Source organism: Gobio gobio (genome assembly GCF_949357685.1).
Source record: "Gobio gobio genome assembly, chromosome: 13".
In the NCBI taxonomy this organism is placed as follows: Eukaryota; Metazoa; Chordata; class Actinopteri; order Cypriniformes; family Gobionidae; genus Gobio; species Gobio gobio.
This window is the reverse complement of record NC_137106.1, coordinates 24,746,091-24,764,999: the sequence shown is the minus strand read 5'-3', so window position 1 is coordinate 24,764,999 and position 18,909 is coordinate 24,746,091. Positions and strand designations below refer to the sequence as shown.

Below are 18,909 nucleotides of genomic sequence, written 5' to 3'. Positions count from 1 at the left end.
TAAATGAACAAAACAAAAAAAGCAATGGACTCTCAGTCTGTTAACAAAAAAAAATACACTTGAATAAACAGCTGGAAAACTGCAGCGGATGATTGTGTTTTAGGTAGTGCTGGGAATCAATTAAAAAAATTAACTAATTAAATCACATTTTTTCTGTAATTAATCATGATTAATACGTTTTTAATGTTTTGATATTGTAATAATTTCTGTTACTCTCCAAATTAATAAACAATTTATTGACAGCATATTTTAAATGTGTGTTGTATTGTCATGTTTTTATGAATGAAGGCCAGTATTACTGATGTCTCTATGAAACATTAATGACGTTACATCACAGTTTAACTGAAAGCTACCAATTTCAACATTTATTAGGCTTTAAAAAACAACTTTTAATTTAAGTGAACTTAAAACAATCTTTACATAAACCCATTATAATAAATGTTATTTGTACCTGTGCCTTCCCTGTTAAGACATATACAGAAATGTAATGGTTATCAAAAACCTTTCTTAACTGCATAAATAATAAATGGGGGGGGGGGGGGGGTTGGGGGATCTTATTATGAAATAAATGTTTTTCTCTAATACACATTGCTCACAATTAATCAGACCCTTTTATCCAATACTTTTTGCAACCTCTTTTTGCCAAGATAACAGCTCTGAGTCTTCTTCTATAATGCCTGATGAGTTTGGAGAACACCTGACAAGAGATCAAAGACCATTCCTTCATACAGAATCTCTCCAGATACTTCAGATTCCCAGATCCATGTAATTGGTGCTTCTTCTCTTCAGTTCACCCCACTCATCTTCTATAGTGTTAAGTTCAGGGACCGGGATGGCCATGGCAGAAACTTGGTTTTGTACTCAGTGACACATTTCTGTGTTGATTTTGATGTTTGTTTTGGATCACTGTCCTGTTGGAAGATCCAACCTTGGCCCATTATAAGATTTTTTATCTGTTGGTATTTGCTAGAATCCATGATACTATGTATCTGAACAAAATGTCCAGGATCTGTGGAAGAAAGATAGGCCCGCAACATTAAAGTTACAGCAGAGTATTTCATTTTACACATGGGGTACTTTTTTATCCCTGTGTGCACCAAACCAATCTTGAGTGTTTTTTTCTCATCTGATCACAGAATGTTTGAAAAGTAACTGACACTACTGGAACTTCAGATGGGACCTGGTTCTGTGGTCAGATGCAAAAAAAAACGCTTTTTGGAAGGAAGCTACTTTTTCCCCTCATGTGCAACCTATTTGGGTTGGTAAAATAACGAAATGATAGTTTTTAAGTAGAAAACGGTCAATTTATGTAAAGAGATATGGTAAATTAACCCCCCCCCCACCCCACCCCAACAACGATATCATTGACCATTGCAATTTTTACTGTAAACATAGTCAACTGCCAATTTAGGGGACATCGCACAACCCTATAGATTTTACTTTTATGGTGATTTTGGGTTCCTTTTGAAAGCTTGAAATCTCCAGTCTCCGTTCAATGTAATTACATGGAAAAGAGTGACCAGCACAGTTCTTCAATATCCTCCTTTTATGTTCCACTGAAGTAAAACATATTCTTGTTAGAGCACCGTAGACGACTTCTGTCATTATGTTATAATGAATTCATCTCTTAGCCTATAAAAATGTGGAGATGTGTTACTCTTAGAGGATGTTTTCAGAGTACTAATGTAAAGTGTTCTGAAGGTTATGAGGATGAGGACGGTTGCTAGGTGACGGAATTGTTCTCTGCTAGTGTGAAAGGACAACACGTCATAAATGTGTCAGTGCCTTGTTTCGATCCATCGGTCACTTATCAGATCTCAATGAGACATTGTTCATTCACAAGAAGAGAGTCATTAAGTACACAAGATCATGACAACAATGGTAATATTACTCAGTCACTGTCCACATGTAAAGATAGTCTGTGATAAGTCGTTTCTGTGAAGATGTTCTTGGGGAAAGTGCCAAGAAGTAAATGTCATCCTGTATAGGTGATGGATAACAGTCGTGATAATGTCACCATGTCAGCGCAATGAATTGTGTTGGAGTCTATTTTAATGTTTTACTGCATACGCTGTTCTTATTTCTTTAGTCTTGTTGACTGCTTCATAAACATACAGATATGCTTTTTTTTAAATGCTCCCTTTTCACTTAAAGCTTTCTTTTTCTCTTAGTCAGAATCTAAACCAACTTATTTCCATGAAAAGTGTAACATTCTCTGAAAGGAAGGAGCCAAATGCAGAAAAATGCTCAATTTCACTTTATTGTACACAAAAACCGTGCGAGCCGCTGAGCTCCAAACCAACTCTGGGAAATGGGCAAAGAAAAAGTCAAACAGGCTGGGGTCGAAATTCAGATCAGTCCATCAGCATATATAATATCCTGAGAGAGTACTGAGAGAGAATCCAGACTCCAAAACAGAACCAGGTCAGATGGTCAAAACCAGGAAAGCATTCCAAGACGGGATGATTTCTGGGGATGAAAACGTAAGCAAAAGAAAAAAACATGGATCTCAAAATGAACAAAATAGCATGAAAAAGGCTGGAAACACAAAACACACTGGGAGAGAACAGAGGGAAATGAAGGATATATGATGATCATGCATAACATTATGACCTAATATTGTGGTGGTTCTCCTTTTGCTGCCAACACCGCCCTGACCCGTCGAGGCATGGACTCCACAAGACCCCTGAAGGTGTGCTGTGGTTTCTGGCACCAAGATGTTAGCAGTAGATCCACCTCTCACAGATGCTCGATTGAATTGAGATCTGGGGAATTTGGAGGCCAAGTCAACAACTCAAAGTTGTTGTTGTGCTCCTCAAACCATTCCAAACCAACTATTTTTGCTTGTGGCAGGGCACATTATCCTGCTGAAAGAGACCACGTTCACCAGGGAATACCATTTCCATGAAAGGGTGTACATGGTCTGACTGCAACAATGCTTAGTGGTACGTGTAAAAGTAACATCCACATGGATGGCAGGACCCAAAGTTTCCCTGTCACGCGGACAAAGAAGGAAGAAGACGAGGATCCAATAGCGATTTACAAAATATATTTATTTACTGACAGGGAATCCAAAAGGTTCAGAGCATAGGAAGGCCGGGAACACAGGAGAACGTGACAAAGTCCGGTGCAAGCAGAAGCGGCCAGAATGACAGAGGATCCTAGAAGGTGAGGATAGTGACACAGGTACGCAATGGGCAAGGTCTGGAACTGGAAACGATCACATGAACTCCTCAGAGGTCCGAACCACATGCGAGTAATCCCCAGGACAGTCTGCAACGATCTGACAAACACAGATGGGAGGTGAGGCATTATAAAGGCAGGTAAATGAGGTGCAGCTGGCAGTGATGATCAGATCCACTGCAATCAGTGACCTCGCCTCCAACACAACCACACACACATAGAGAGTGAATGAATCAATGAACTCAGGAACCGTGACATTCCCAGCAAAAACATTGCCCAAAGCATCACACTGCCTCCGCCGGCTTGCCTTCTTCCCATATTGCATCCTGGTGCCATGTGTTCCCCTGGTAAGAGACGCACATGCACCCAGCCATCTTTTAATTCTGTAAAAGAAAACGTGATTCATCAGACCAGGCCACCTTCTTCCATTGCTCCGTGTTCTCCGGTTCTGATGCTCACTGTTGGCTCTCTCGTGATGAACAGGGGTCAGCATGGGCACCCTGACTGATCTGCAGCTACGCAGCCCCATACGTAACAAACTGCAATGCACTGTGTATTCTGACACCTTTCTATCAGAACCAGCATTAACTTCTTGAGCAATTTGAGCTACAGTAGCTTTTCTGTTTGATCGGACCACACAGGCCAGCCTTCACTCCCACGTGCATCAATGAGCCTTGGCTGCTCATGACCCTGTTGCCGGTTCACCACTGTTCCTTCCTTGGACGACTTTTGATAGATCCTGAGCACTGCAGACCATGAACACCCCACAAGAGCTGCTCTGACCCAGTTGTTGAGCCATCACAATTTGGCCCTTGTCAAACTCGCTCAAATCCTTACGCTTGCCCATTTTTCCTGCTTCTAACACATCAACATTGAGGACAAAATGTTCACTTGCTGTCTAATATATCCCACCCACTAACAGGTGTCGTGATGAAGAGATAATCAGTGTTATTTACTACACCTGTCAGTGGTCATAATGCTATGTCTGATTGTGTATATATAGCAGAGAAATCAGAGAAATTTCAGAGTGCGATCAGCTGAGTACTGACAGAAAAGGGTCCAAAACAGGGTCTGAAACGCTTGAAAAGCATTTTCTCAACAAATAGTCAGTGAACAGAGGTACTTCAGAAAAGTAAAACTAAGTATAATAAAAAAACGAAATTTCAAACAACAATTTATAATCTAATTTATGTTGTTTTTAGCCTGACAAGCTAGACCCACATCAAGATGTTTGGTCTGGAAACTTACCATTGACAGGGCTCAATCCGAGGGGTGGGATAAACGGTTGTCTGTCAAATTCCCTCTGCACACAATTGGATAGCGCCACAACCAACCAAAGCGGAGCTAACGTTAGTTGATAGATTAAACTCCGAATACATCTTCCTTTCTTACGAATGACTTCAGTGCCGTTCTTTGTTCTTTCCTCAAAGAAAAGCTTAACTCCAAGTCTTCCAGAGTAGTGGCCAAAACCGATTTGAAAGACGCTGATCGTCTTTGTTTACCTGTAGCACCAAGAACCTCCGCAACTCCGCTCCGTCATTATGTTAAGCCCGCCCACCGACTCTATACAGTACATGATGTGATTGGCCTGACCAGAGTTTGGTTTTTCCAGCTCTGAGGTCTACCGAGAGTTGCTAGACTACACTCGCGGCAAAATACATTTTCTGCCGCTAGGGTGCGTCTAGATTTCTAGGCTATGTTGTTTTAGCTATTAACATTAAATAAGCATAAAATAATTATTAAAATATAATAATAATATTTACATTACAAAGATGAAAGAAAGGGTTTACAAATTTAGTGACTAGTAGTCACTAGCTTTTACGAATGATGTTTAATAGTTATTGATATATTATAACAAAATAAATATTTTATAACATTATAACTACAGTCCCCCTGTAGTCAACTTTATCCCTTAAAACCTGTTCCTTAAAACTCATCTTTGATCACCAAAATTAGATATTTAAAGTTTTTTTCCTGTGGAAAAAAATCCTTCATGTTTTAAAATAGCTTGAATCACGACTCACTCACACCAGCTCAGAGATCCACTCGGTCAACTTTTACTCAAGTTGCTGTAATAAACACTGCACAATGGAATCGCTCTTTACAACGTCTGACACATAATGGTAATTAATATGATTATCCTTTTGCTTGACTAAGTTATCAAACAGCTAATAATGTGTTGCTAATGTTACACAAACCATGTTCCTGTTTGCCATCTCTAAAAATCAGCATCCTTAGAAACACTTTAAATGGTAAATGGACCGCATTTATATAGCGCTTTCAACAGACCCATGGTCATCCAAAGCGCTTTACATATTGCCTCACATTCACCCATTCATACACCGACGGCGGTGTCAGCCATGCAAGGCGCCATCCAGCTCGTCGGGAGCAGCTGGGGTTAGGTGTCTTGCTCATGGACACCTCGACACTTGGTAAGGTGGAACCGGGGATTGAACCACCAACCTTCCGGTTTGTAGACAACCTACATGAACCTCTGAGCCACTGCTTTGAACATCATAGATCGTCAGTGGAGAAAGGCATATAGTTCATAATAACATCCTAATATACGTCATATACATAATTCACCCGCTATATTGTTAAAAATTGCTATTTTTCATATCAACAGAGTCATATCTCTTGACTCCCCTGCTTCGGAGCATAGTAATTATGATATGCTAAAGCCCGCCCACAAGTTGACGTGATTGGTTAGAAGGTAGCTTGGTGTAGGAAACACCAGCGATTTCATACCACGTTTTTGAGACTGTCTTTGGTTAACTGGAGTTTCAAGGAGAAAATACTTTTGTTTGAAAGCATATTAAAAACACCACATAGACATACAAACAACATTAAAAAATTGAATTTCACCACAGGGGGTCTTTAAATAATGGGGTTGAATGATTGAACTTGACAAATGCAGTCAGCACTTCAGTTTGTGTAAAAGTCAAGAACAAGAAAGATTGTTTACTTGTCTGGGTATGTTAACAGTTTATTTAACTTATATAAAAGTTTTCACAGCAAAAACATGAAACATTGTGTGTCTAATATTTTAAAAAGGTAATATGACAACAGACTATTTCATTGTCATGGAAACTGCTGCCTTTTGGTTTGCAAACAAGCAAAGCTTTGTTACATTCAGTTTGCTGGAGACGTCAGATTTGCTAACAACTCTCTTATCCTTCTGTCCAACATACAGTATTTTGTGACTATATATATATATAATGCATGTAGGGCAGTTGTGTCTGCTTTAAAAACGTATAATTATATATCAGTTATATGAAAACAGTATTTGTGTACATACAGGTCCCTCAGGATGAATGGGGAGGGAGAGATGAGGAGATCCCATGCAGAAGAATGCGGAGCAGCAGTTATGTTAAAGCCATGGGCGATCAGGACAGCGGAGACTCTGACGGCAGCCCTAAAAACTCCCCGCAGAAAAGCGTGCGACCAGACGCGCTCGTCAAATCCGTGCTGCAGAGACAACTTTCGGACCAGAGGTAGGAACTTTGATCAAATCATGAATCTTAATGGCAACCCCATCTAATCAGAGATTAGAGTGATTAATACACAGAGTCATAATACAGAAAACAGGCATGCAATCATTAACCAGTTTTTTATCCACAATCACAGAGGCCCACATTTTGCGACATGCAAGATCCCTTTAGTTGAATATGCAAATGAGTTTTTATGAGCCATCATGAAAGATCTGCAGTCACATCACAGATTGAACATTATAGACTCTCTCAGTATAAAAACAGGACAGCCTGGTTTACCACTTGAAACCGGCATTTAGCAATACCGGTACATTTGAGTGAAAAATGTAGGCAATTAAGATGACAGACACACATATAATCCAAGAGATGAGCTGCTGAAATTGATTCAGTACACATTGACACCTGCTCCAACTGAACTCACTGCATCTGCGTCTTCATATCAAAAAGCAATGCTGTCTAGTATAGAAAGCAAGCGTGAGTCAGACTTCTCCAACTAAGGCAAGAGCCTTCTACAGTGCTGATAATGTCAGGCACTGAATATTGAATACCAAATTCTAAATATACATCATAAATAGGCAAAACTTGCAGTAATATCTGCAACAAAGAAGTTGCTTTCATTTTGTTTCACATTTCAAGCACGCTAAAAAGTTAAACTTTTGAAGATTTTCTCCTAGTCTTTGTAAACATTGCAGATATTGTTACTTTTTCAGCCAGTATTGAATTTTGGGATATTCCTGTTACGCTGCACCCGCTCTCTCGCACAATACCACCTGGTGCCTTTGTTCTCCTCCAGACGTGAGGATTATTTTCTGCTCTGTATTACAGGGGCTGTACACCATTATGCAAAGCTCTGAAACATGATGTTATAAATTTGGCAAGACTGCCTCTCTCAAAGTACATCTAATGAAAGAGAGTGTCGCACATCAAATGAGCTCTTCCCCTGAGTAGGTGCATGGAACAGTGCATTCATTGTGTATTATGTTAAAGTATATTTATACAGTATTAAGATTGTAAGGCGGCAGGGATTCCACATAAAGATGTGTCCCATTATATCTAGCTACAGTGTAAGTTAGCGTCACATTCAGGTAACAATTAGCACTGGCTGCTTTTAAGAATTTCACAGCCCCTGAAGGAAAAGTAGACCTCATTCATTCTCCAGAGAGCTTTTTTTGTGTGTTTTTTGTTGCAATCTTAAGAAAAGAAGCAGGACATCAATTCATATCTTTATGGGTTAGATCTAAGTATAAAAAGTGTTCAAATCTGTCTTAAGTACATGGCTGTGATTTGTGTTTAAATGTAATCTCTGCTAAGAAGAATATGTCTATCTATAAAGTTATCTTCATGCGCAACAGAAAGCCAATGACTTTTAAGAGCAGTAGGAACAACTTTTAAAATACATAATTAGTTAATCTCCTGTTACATTTGTGTACCCTACACCAATCAAGCTACTTTCTGATTGTAGAAGACAAATGACTATTTTAAAGGTATACTATGTCAATTTTGGTCCTCTAGTGGTTAAAATCAACTGCATGCATTTTGCGGAAGAAAAATGCATGACTGTGCGGATGAATATGGTTATCCATAAAACAATCACTATAGGCATAAGGAATATACCCAGTTTAGATGGAAAGGATCTCAAGCTGACTATAGCGGAAGTCATAACTGTAGCTTTACCCATTAATAGAAATGGTACTTCCTTGAAAATAAATTCCAGCACAGCGCTACTACAACTCATAATGAAATAACCCCTCACAATTTATAATGCTTTACAATGAACTCTTTACAGAGAGCTACATATGGCAATTTATCTGTTCAATAAAATACCTTACTTATTACTTTGTTGAGTAATAAAAGCAGCATCTCCGTGTCGTTTTTACAACATTTAGATCCCTCAGTTCTTGCCATCTCCGTAAAGCCAAGTCAATGTTGATTCTCATTTTATTACAAGCATTGTCACACACTCGTTTTGCCAGCAGACTCTCTTCATTCTTTTTAAACGGGTGATTCCCCAGAGGTTGGAAATTTAGCATGCACCATGTCAACCTTTCTCATCTGTTGTGACAACCAATGTCTACCTAAGCAGACATATGTACGCAAAGGGACGTTTGTACGCAATTTCCTGCAATAAAACAACCCCGACAGATCTAAAATGTAAGAGGCTTACCATAGTAAATCAATATACTGTAAGACAAAAACATGTTTTGGAACAAGTATAATGATGTATTGACTCGGTATTTACTTTTTTTTTCAGTTTCAACAAAAAAAAAGTTAGATAGTGTACCTTTGAATTAATAGCTATGGAAACCGCATTTTTATTTTTTAATTTAATGTATTATTTCTATTATTATGTTATTTTGCACTTCCAATATGTAATTTTCAGAGCTAGCATGTAATGCTCACTCTTTTGGATATTGAATATGGTCCACGTCCAGCAGTCACTCACAAGATGATTTTGCAGAAACAAACTAAATATTGGGCCGTGTTCTGGCACTTTTTGTCTATCCAAACCAAGCTATTGAATCTAGAGGAAATGAGTCACCACTGTTGTTTTCTGTTATGAAAATCAGACTTGAGAAGACAAGCTTAAGTCAAACAGACCATCTGATCAGCTCCAAACAACATGTGCAGGATGAAGTTGTAGGCCAGCAATCTGCCTAAATATGCTCTTGTTGATCTTCCATCTTGTGTGATGCATGCTTAAGCATTTCTGATTGCCCTTGCTGATTGTAGTTTACTGATACACTGAAGGCACAATGGCAGATTCCGAAAGCTGAAGATTGTTGCCTTTGCAGGCAGCATACAGAGGTAGGAAGGCAACAAGGCACGTCTGAATCCAATGATCGTTCTACTCAAAGTATCCTGTCTACTGAGACACCTTTATCTAATGGATTTTTGAAAACCGCATAGATGAGGCATTCGCTGCCCTTGATATCCCTCAATTCCATTCCATTCCATGACAGTTGAGCTTAAAATAAAAATGGCTTCTGAGGTTGGTGGTCAGTTTGTGTGTAAATGTAAATTTTGGACCTATTTTCCCCACTTTTGAAAAAAGTAATTTCTAGTGAGATATTACTGTTGTAATAATTAAATTGGAGGCAGTTGTGGGCCTAATGGTTCGCAAGTCGGACTTGTAACCCGGAGGTTGCGGGTTCGAGTCTCAGTACCGACAGGAAATTACCCACAACTGAGGTGTCCTTGAGCAAGGTACCTAACCCCCAATCAATGGCTGCCCACTGCTCCGCGTGTGTGTTCACAGTGTGTGCGTGTTCAATACTCACTGCTGTGTGTGTGCACTTGGATTGGTGAAATGCAGAGCACAAATTCTGATTATGGAACACTATACTTGGCTACACGTCACGTCACTTTCTTTAATATTAAGTCATGTTAAATAAAACCAAAGCTCTCTCTTTTTTGTTGTAGATCATTAAAATGTTACAGTGCCTCAGAAGTCTGTCTGAAATCAGTTTTGTGAGTATCTTCATGTGCAAACGCTGCCTGCAAAGTCAGCTGCCTAAGCTTTCGGATGCAGCAAGTGTCTCAAATGTTTCAAAATCTTGCACCTAATGAAATTAATAGTTTTATTCAACAAGAAGATTGCTCAGAAATGACAGTAAATACTTTTGCATTTTTACATGATAATTGTTCATTTAAATTATTAAACATTTTCTTACTATTACTTTTTTACTGTATTTTTGATCAAATAAGAGACTTATTTCAAAACATATATATATATATTAGGGCTGTCAAAAGATTAATTGCGATTAATCGCATCCAAAATAAAAGTTTGTGTTTACATAATATGTGTGTGTACTCTGTTAATTATTATTTATATATAAATTCACACACAAGCATGTATATATTTAAGAAAAAAATATTATTTTTATATATAAACATTTATATTTATACATATTATAGATTATATAAATGTATATACAGTACATACATGCAAATATTTCTTAAATATATACATGAATGTTATTGTGTTTGTCTGTTTCTAAATAGCCAGATTTATCAGCCTCTATATTTTTGGAGCCGTGTAATTATAATTGGTAATTTGTAGTTTATAATTTGGTTTTATTCCATTTTAAAATATAGCAATATCCTTTTAGAACAACTTTGCAGTCTTACAGTAAAATGCAGCAGTAAATTCTGATGGAACAGTGTAGAATAGGCAGGGCAGGGGGTGTCATGACGCAGTGACAACATATCAAAGCATGGTAAGCTTTTACTGCGCATGCAAGCTGATCACTCAAGACAGCATCATTTATCTCTGCGTGGCCCAGACCCGCTGATAGAAATCCTCAGAGAATATGGGAAGACTGTATGCTGACGACACACAGCCAGCTCAACTCAACAAAAAGATGAGATACACTAACCATCTGAGGGGCTCATCACTAATCAGTGTTATTTAGGATCATCAGTTCAATACAGCACTGTACAGTGCAGTGGTGTCGACCACCCACACATTTGAATGGCACCATGACTTGAATGCAACCCACTCATAACTGCTTTAGAGTCCTTTGCAATATTTCTGTATATTTGTAATATGCTTAGATTTTTAACAACCTGCTGGGAACATTGAGAACATTTCATTTAATTACCCCCTTTGTGTTCCTTGTGTTAGCAAATTAATGCATCGTAAAGCCCCACGTTTTCCTTCACTATTTTAAAAAGATTCAAAATAATTTAATACATGATACAACTCTAATGAAGCTCCCTGCAGTGATGAGCTTACACATGCTGAACATCTGCCCTCTGCAGTTTAGCTGTGGAGGTTCAGAATGTGTTGTAGTTACAGCATGAGGCAGAGCCTTAGAAATCTCCCCCGCAGCAGCAGAGAAGGACGCACACCGTGCAAACCGAGGGAGACACATTGATTGTATTGATTTTTAGAGCTCAGAGCTCAGAGCTCAAGAATCACCAACAGCGGCTTCAAATCTGTCCCTGCGTCCTGAAGAGTCTCTTCAAGCTCTGTAACTTCATCAGCAAACACTCATTTTTTCTTACTAAGATCTCAGATTAGAATGAGCCTTGGTTTTGCCTGTTGGCTCTCCAGCAACTAAACATTAGCTGAATGGTAATCATTTGAGCTGTGCTTGTGTGGTCTGTCTCTTACTTGCCCAGCAGAATCTCACAGCAGAAATGTCACCACGATCTACACTGAGCGTTCAGGAATGTGTTTGTGTGCAAATTTCTGCAGATCTCAGGAGACTGGAGTTGAGAGAGAGTGGGAGAAAGTGTGATTGTATTCCTAGAGGGGAATAGCTGCAGTGTGAATTGTGCGGGAAAGATTATTCAACTAATCCCAAACTCCAATAGACACAACCAGAGTTTGAAACTATTTTATTAACTTTTACTTTCACCATTTAGATTTTCTCCAAAAACCAACGTGTTGGTCTGTCATTAAATCTTTATTTCAACGCTAAAAAGTGTCTCACCTCTGTTCACAGCTCGTACCGTTTGGACAAGTCAAGCCGGGACATGGTCAAATACCTCACCAATATCACAGCAGATTTAAGGTGAATATAAGCAGACACACACACTTAGCTGCTCAAAACTAAAGGTAGTGTAGACTTTGATGTATGCTTAGAATATAAAAGTCATCTTCTGATCTTCCCATGTCACATTTATTGGGTTCTATAGAGTTATTCAATAAAGACAACGAAAAAAAAGGTTATTTTGAATGAATTGCTTTTGTGAAATAGCATTAAATAAAATAGCACTCTTTTCCCTTTCCTCTGTTTTTCTCTTTTGGGGAGTCATGTGGTGTTCTGTCTTTTTCTAGGTAGTATTGAGTGGGCACAGTGGCTCATTAAGTATTCTTTAATTTGCATTGTGCTTCATTTTCCAGCATTGATTGGATGCTTCAGCACAGCCAATCAAAATGTTTAGGTTGCGTTGAATAAGCTGTAAAGGAAATAGATAATGTAAAAGTTGTTAAATTATCCTTTATATAGTAGTCATTAGTTGGTAGATAGACAGATTGTTTGATTGATTGATTCGAACCGGCTTCTCCGGTAACTCTAGTGCGCCTCTTGAGGCCAGGGGAGTGAGGTTTACATCAGCTCTTACTAGCTTGCCTCCTTAAAACCGATAGATAGATACTGTATATAATTCACTTTTTTTTTATTACCTTCTCTTCCTTTCATTGTCATTTTCACTGCATGTCTCACTGCATAGTCAAAGCTACCATCTTCAGACCTCTAGGGAAATCCATCCCAGCATCACACTGGAACCGTCTCCCAACTACAACTCGCCGAAGTTCCGCTCTAGGAACCAGAGCTATATGAGAGCGGTCAGCACCCTGAGCCAGGCCAGCTGCGTCAGCCAGGTCAGCCAGGTGAGAGTCACATCTGCTCGGCTTCACAAAGCTCAAGGTAATTTAGGGTTTTTCACACTTGTCAACACTAACAGAGGATTTAGGCCTCACTATATATACAATATAGCGTTATTGTGTTTGTCTGTTTCTAAATAGACAGATTTATCAGCCTCTAACATCTAAATCTCTCTCTTAAAGTGAAGTAATGTGGGTTGTATTGATTTGTTTTGAGGTCTTACAACATGGTTTTTATTTCTCCAGACCCCCATTTTGCACACATGCTCGCTCTGGCTTTCTAAGCGTCATCAGTGGCTTGCTGTGGTCATTAGAGGATAATTCCCTTGCAATGATGGCAATCTTGGATTTTAGAGATGGCTAAATGGGAATCTGATGGGTAGTAAGAATCCTATCAGACAAGTTCAGCTTGACTAGACCTATCGCTTTATCGCAAAGATGCTCATCTTAGATTTTTCAAGTTGATCTAAGCTGGTATTGCTCAGGAATGGGAAGGATTTAAAGAAAGCATTTCATTTCCTCCGACTTCTGCAGGAAGACTTAATGTTTGATCTGCAGAGATTCTGCCGTGACAAAACACAGTTTTTTTTATCTTACGTACTGTACAGTCCTTAGTAGATAAGATTAGACTGAACACTGGGACTAAGGGAGAAATATAGGCCTAACAGTAAATAAAGCCATGACAATGGAAGAAAGCAGCCAGATAAAAATAAATAAAAAACAGAGGATGGTTAGAAGAAACATGCTGAGATATATTGACTCGATTTTTCTGTTTCTGCAGGTGAGCGAGACCGAGGTTAATGGACAGTTTGAGTCGGTGTGTGAATCCGTATTCAGCGAGGTGGAGTCTCAGGCCATGGATGCTTTGGACTTGCCGGGCTGCTTCAGGACACGCAGCCACAGTTACCTGCGAGCCATCCAAGCTGGATTCTCACAGGACGACGACTGCGTCCCCTCCATGACATCATCAACTGTCACCTCCACCATCAGGTCCACCACAGGTAAGTGGGCTTGTGGGCTCCTTGTGAATAACCATGCACTCCTGTGTCTGGTCTCGGCTTGTGTTTGTCTCAAAGCAGGAGTTGTGGCAGTATTCCAGATAACTAACTTACTGTATTCAGTGACTTAGGTTTGCCTTTAACAAGCCAAAATAGTTAAAAAGCTATTTACAATTCAACTGGCGCGTCCTATTAAAGTTAATTGCCAACTGGTGAGTAAATACATTTTACATAGTCTGATTCTGATCTTAAAAGCTTTAAGGCATACCTGATTCAGTTTTTTGTGAATATAGTTTCTGGTAATACAATTGTAACCTTCAAAACGATGAATGAGCAATTTAATTAAGAAAATGTCAGTTTAAAAACAAGAGCGCTTAGCTCAGTGATTACATAATTTCATGAATTTCATGAATTTGCATGACTTGATTATAAAGAGCGTAAATGCTGAACCCTGTGAAGGCATAGACGAGTATGGCGTTTCTCAGTTCGATTCAGAAAAGCTGTTCAAATGACTATTTCTAAACGAATGCATCTTATTACATGTAGCATGGCATGCATGCATGTGAACTGCTTACTGCGGAGTGATTGTTTTGTGTATGGCTTCATAACCCAGAGGTAAGTGCTGGTGTGCCTCAGAGCATAAGAATATGAACCCTATTGAATTCAATCCCCAAATATTGTGGCAAAAAATAAAATGGTGAAAAGTGAAACATCCAATTTTTTCTTCTTTTTTTTTTTGTAATATTGTGTCCAAATTAAGATATGACCTTTTTTATTCTTCCACTGTGTGTTTTGTCTCTCAAGATTTTCAATTTGGATCTCTACCTTGTCCTATTTTCTGCCTCAGTTGACTCTTGGCTAACAGACAGGGAGGGGGTGAAAAGCAATGATGGAGAGACACGAGGTGGTGTGTATTGCGATCCCAAAATGTTTCTCAGTCGGATGATTGTCACTCTGTGGGCTTTCTGTTTTTCACTCTCACACATCTCCTAGTCTCTAGCTCTCTAGCTCTCTAGCTCTCTCTTCCTCTCCTTCTCTTTCACTTTCTCTTCTGGCTGTGGAAGCTGGTTTTAAACGCATCAGTTTTGAGTTCTCTCTCCCACAGGGTCCGCAACTGAAGCCGCACTTGAGTGTTTGAGTTTTCAGACGGTTTATGGGTCAGCAGTGAAACAAGCCGCCTAAGTAAATATAATTAAGAGCATCAAAGTCCAATCCCTGGACATGTGTGAATTAAGGCCAAAAATTTAGACAGAGAATATACATTATATGCTCTGGCGTTTTTTTTTTGTTGCACTGCCTTCTCACTGAAATATGCTTGCAGTATAACGAGCAATATTGGCTTTCTCACAAAGGGAGTCTCTTTAAAAACACTTGTTTTTTTAGCTTATTTTGACTTAATCCACTATAGTAAATATCATATATATTTCGCAACAGTGACTGGGCAAGGAATATTTTAAAGAATACAATCACTGATCACAAAAATTGCATGTGATAAACTATTAAGCACATTTTTTTTGTTTGAATTTGGCTGTTTGTGTGTCGAGGTACTGGTTGAAGACAATGATTCCCCCAGTAAAGACCTGGTCAGTGGACCTCTCATGTTCAATAGGGTTCATACCTGCTTTGCTGAGACACACACACACAAAAAAAAAGAGACTAAAAGCTTTTGCTCGCAATTGCCTCCTTTCAAGGCACAAAGCGCAGACCTGCTCTGTCAGAGGGACCTGATAATGCTCTATGAGATGCCGTTGTTATTATCCCCTGCAGGTGTCCTCAGGCTTCAGTTCTCTGTTTTGTGCTTTGAGAGATGAATATGCAAATAAAGGATGGAGTGAGAAGGCAGGGTAATAACAGAGAAAAAAAGCTGAGAGTCAAAATGGGATCTGTTTGCTAGCGTGATCACAACAACTCACAATAACTAGCTCCCGTCACCTAAAATACAGGGAGTTGAGATTGCGTTTGTTGCATACTGAGCAAAACTCAAAACAATTGGTACAATTTTACAAAACCCTTCTATTTAAATTGTGTACATACTTCTCAGAATCTTTCTCTTATAAATAATTAATTCCCGCATCCCTGCAACGCACTGTTAATATTTTTATATGACCTGTGTAATAACATCATTCACACAAAAAAAGATTTGACCCTGATCTGGCCTGAAACAGATTTTCGCTCACACATGTTTGGTTGAACTCTAAATGGAGCCTGCAAACAGCACAAATCCCCAGCTGGCCTCACCATGGGCACATTATATACACTGGCATTTTTATATTTTTCTTCCAGAGGGAAATGATGTGCTGGAGGGCACTGGTTTGCTTAATGAGGACAATTTACTCAGCGAGGGGCCAGACTTAACCTCCATGGCCTGTGGGGATACAGACCTCTACGGGAGCGGAGATGAATCCAGCACCCGTTATGGTAATTGCTCACCCACCACGACTCCCTCGTTACCCCCGCTGAAAACGAGCGCGCCCATCAGGCCGCGCCCTGTTCAGTCAAGTGTCCAGGAGACGGCAGATCTAGCCCTGGCCATCAGCCAGCAGTGGAGGGAGGATGTGTCAGCCATGCGTAAGGAGTTAGCCGAGCTCAGAAAGGATCTGTGCACAGAGCTCAGAGCCTTTAACATGAACTTTTCCACCTTCACGCAACATTACAGCACCTGGTCACCAAGCTGGGTAAGGGAAACCCAGACAGCTGCTCCTCAAGTGTCTGTCAGCACCCAAGCAGGAAGCAAGACACTGGTGAGACAGAACACGGCAGACGCAGCGGTTAACTGCCCCTCACCAGTTGATCCCAATGTTTTATCCATGTCTCCCTCAGAACCTGCAGAGAAAAATGTCCTGCAGGTCTCTGCCTCGTCGCCATTTTTTCAAACTGACCCCAACTCTGAATTGGCAGACATTGACGATCCTACTTTTGCTAATCTTACCCCTCCAGATCCTATTGATGTGGCATCACTTTGTTGGCCTGATCTAGATTCGGACTCTATGACTCCTCCAGATCCCCCTGAACCAGTGCCAGAGGTAGAACCGTGTTTCTTTACGAAGTCATCAACTCCTGAGCATGTGGAATCCGTTGTTTTAGACTTCACAAATGTAGAACTAGTGAACCTGGCCAGTTTGCAGTGGCCTAAACTGGATCCAGATGATACTGGCTCTCCACCCCAAGAATCTCTTGACCAGCCCTCTCAAGAATCTCCGGAACAACCTGGTCCATACACACTGGACCTTGGTAGCATGTCTACGCAGGAACAGTCAGTTCTAGAATCCATGCAACCATTGTTGCTGAGTCATACAGACGAAGAACCTATGGACTTCACATCACTAGAACTGGAGTCTGTTGTCCTGAGTCCAATGACCCCAGATTCTATGAATCTTCATGACTTAAAATGGCCAAGTTTAGAATCTCTTGAGCTCAATGTTTCTGGCTCTCAAAGCCCAGGTCCTGTAGATCTGGCCCTGCCCAACCCTCCAACCCCAGAAACTGTCTATGAATATTCCTGTGAATCTACAGAACAAGAACCACCCCTTCCAGAACTATTGGACACCATTTATCTCCAACCTGCCACTCCAGAGCCTGAATCCCGAACAGAGTCTGACATATCAAACCCAGCAAGTCCTGAACCTCATTTTCCTACTTGTCAAAAGCCAGCTTCACATGAACTAGACAGTCAGGCTCTTGTTTTGTGGTCCAAAAAAGAAACCATCTTGGTTTTTACTGAAGAAGGTGGTGCAATGAATGTCCCAGAGTCTTACTCTGAAGAGGAAGATGGCCAGAATGTGGATTCTCCTGACCCGATGATACATTTCCCAATCCAGCCAGACACTGTGGACTCCGCTCCCCTGGAGTTTGAGACTCTCTACTCTGCCGTTCTGTGCTCAGTTGAGTCAGATACATTTGATCCTGAAGTCACTAGCATGGATGACCCAACGTCACCGGATTTGAATCCTCCTGGACTTGCTACTATAGACCCAGCAACTGTGCATCCCTTCAATTTATCCCTGTTGGAGCTCCAGTCAGCTTTAGATGCATCTAAGAGCGAAACAAGCGATAATGGGTCACCAAAGGGAACAGCAGCCATAAGCAGCCCTTCTCATTCACTATCCGATAGGGATTTCCTGTGGATTCGATGGCAGCGGAAAGCACGTGGACGGCAGCCAATGTCACGGAGTGCCAGTATGGAAATTTTCCACAAGAAATACTCAAACAATTCAGAGATGTCTTATATGTCACTGTCACTCTGAGCTCTCCAAAAAAGTGCATGAAGCTACACGGGGTGTGCAATAGATAATCATATATAATATTTACTGACAGAATGTAAGACTGTTAGGTTATGTAGCAAGATGTTTACAGGTTTGTGTCTCCCCAATGTGTGTGTGTGTGTGTGTGTGATTATATAAGAGAGAATGAGAAGTAGAGTGTTAAAAGGGGAAAAATAGAAGGGATAAGACATTGTTACAATTGAGGCATGGATGAGGTTATAAGAGGGGTTGTAGCTAAAAGCAGTCTGATGACAGAAATGACACTGCATTAGTGTACTTCAGACATTCAGCACCTATTTACACTACAAAACTGGTGAGTCACCTTGAACTTCACTCCTCTCCAGGGACACTCTCTGGCTTTACAGAGACTGAAATGTATTTGAGTAAATACTGTGATTGTCTTTTGGCAGAGAACGAAGGCTTCCAGTCAAGACACTCTCTCCAATGAACTTAAGAAACTACAGAGTAAACTGTAAAATAAATCTCTGTACGAACTGGTCCCGGTTAAACCAGAAATTTGTTCCTTGGTCATTCTCTGAGAGAGTGTGAGGGTAAGTAGAATCCTTTTTCAGATGGAACAAAACAGAGTATGAAGTGGATGTCTGCCAAAGACTACCTGAAACAACTGCATATCGCTTGGA

At 40.1% G+C, this 18,909-nt stretch overlaps 1 protein-coding gene across 1 annotated transcript in view; it reads left to right on the top strand.

The window, feature by feature from the left end:
• dlgap2a (discs, large homolog-associated protein 2a) overlaps nucleotides 1-18,909 on the top strand; it is a gene marked incomplete at its 3' end in the record, with an annotated part of 179,411 nt that overhangs the window by 138,242 nt on the left and 22,260 nt on the right. The window contains 4 exon segments of the mRNA XM_079833680.1: nucleotides 6,484-6,677; nucleotides 12,125-12,193; nucleotides 12,855-13,014; nucleotides 13,790-14,074. Coding sequence (XP_079689806.1) covers nucleotides 6,484-6,677; nucleotides 12,125-12,193; nucleotides 12,855-13,014; nucleotides 13,790-14,074 — 708 coding nt within the window.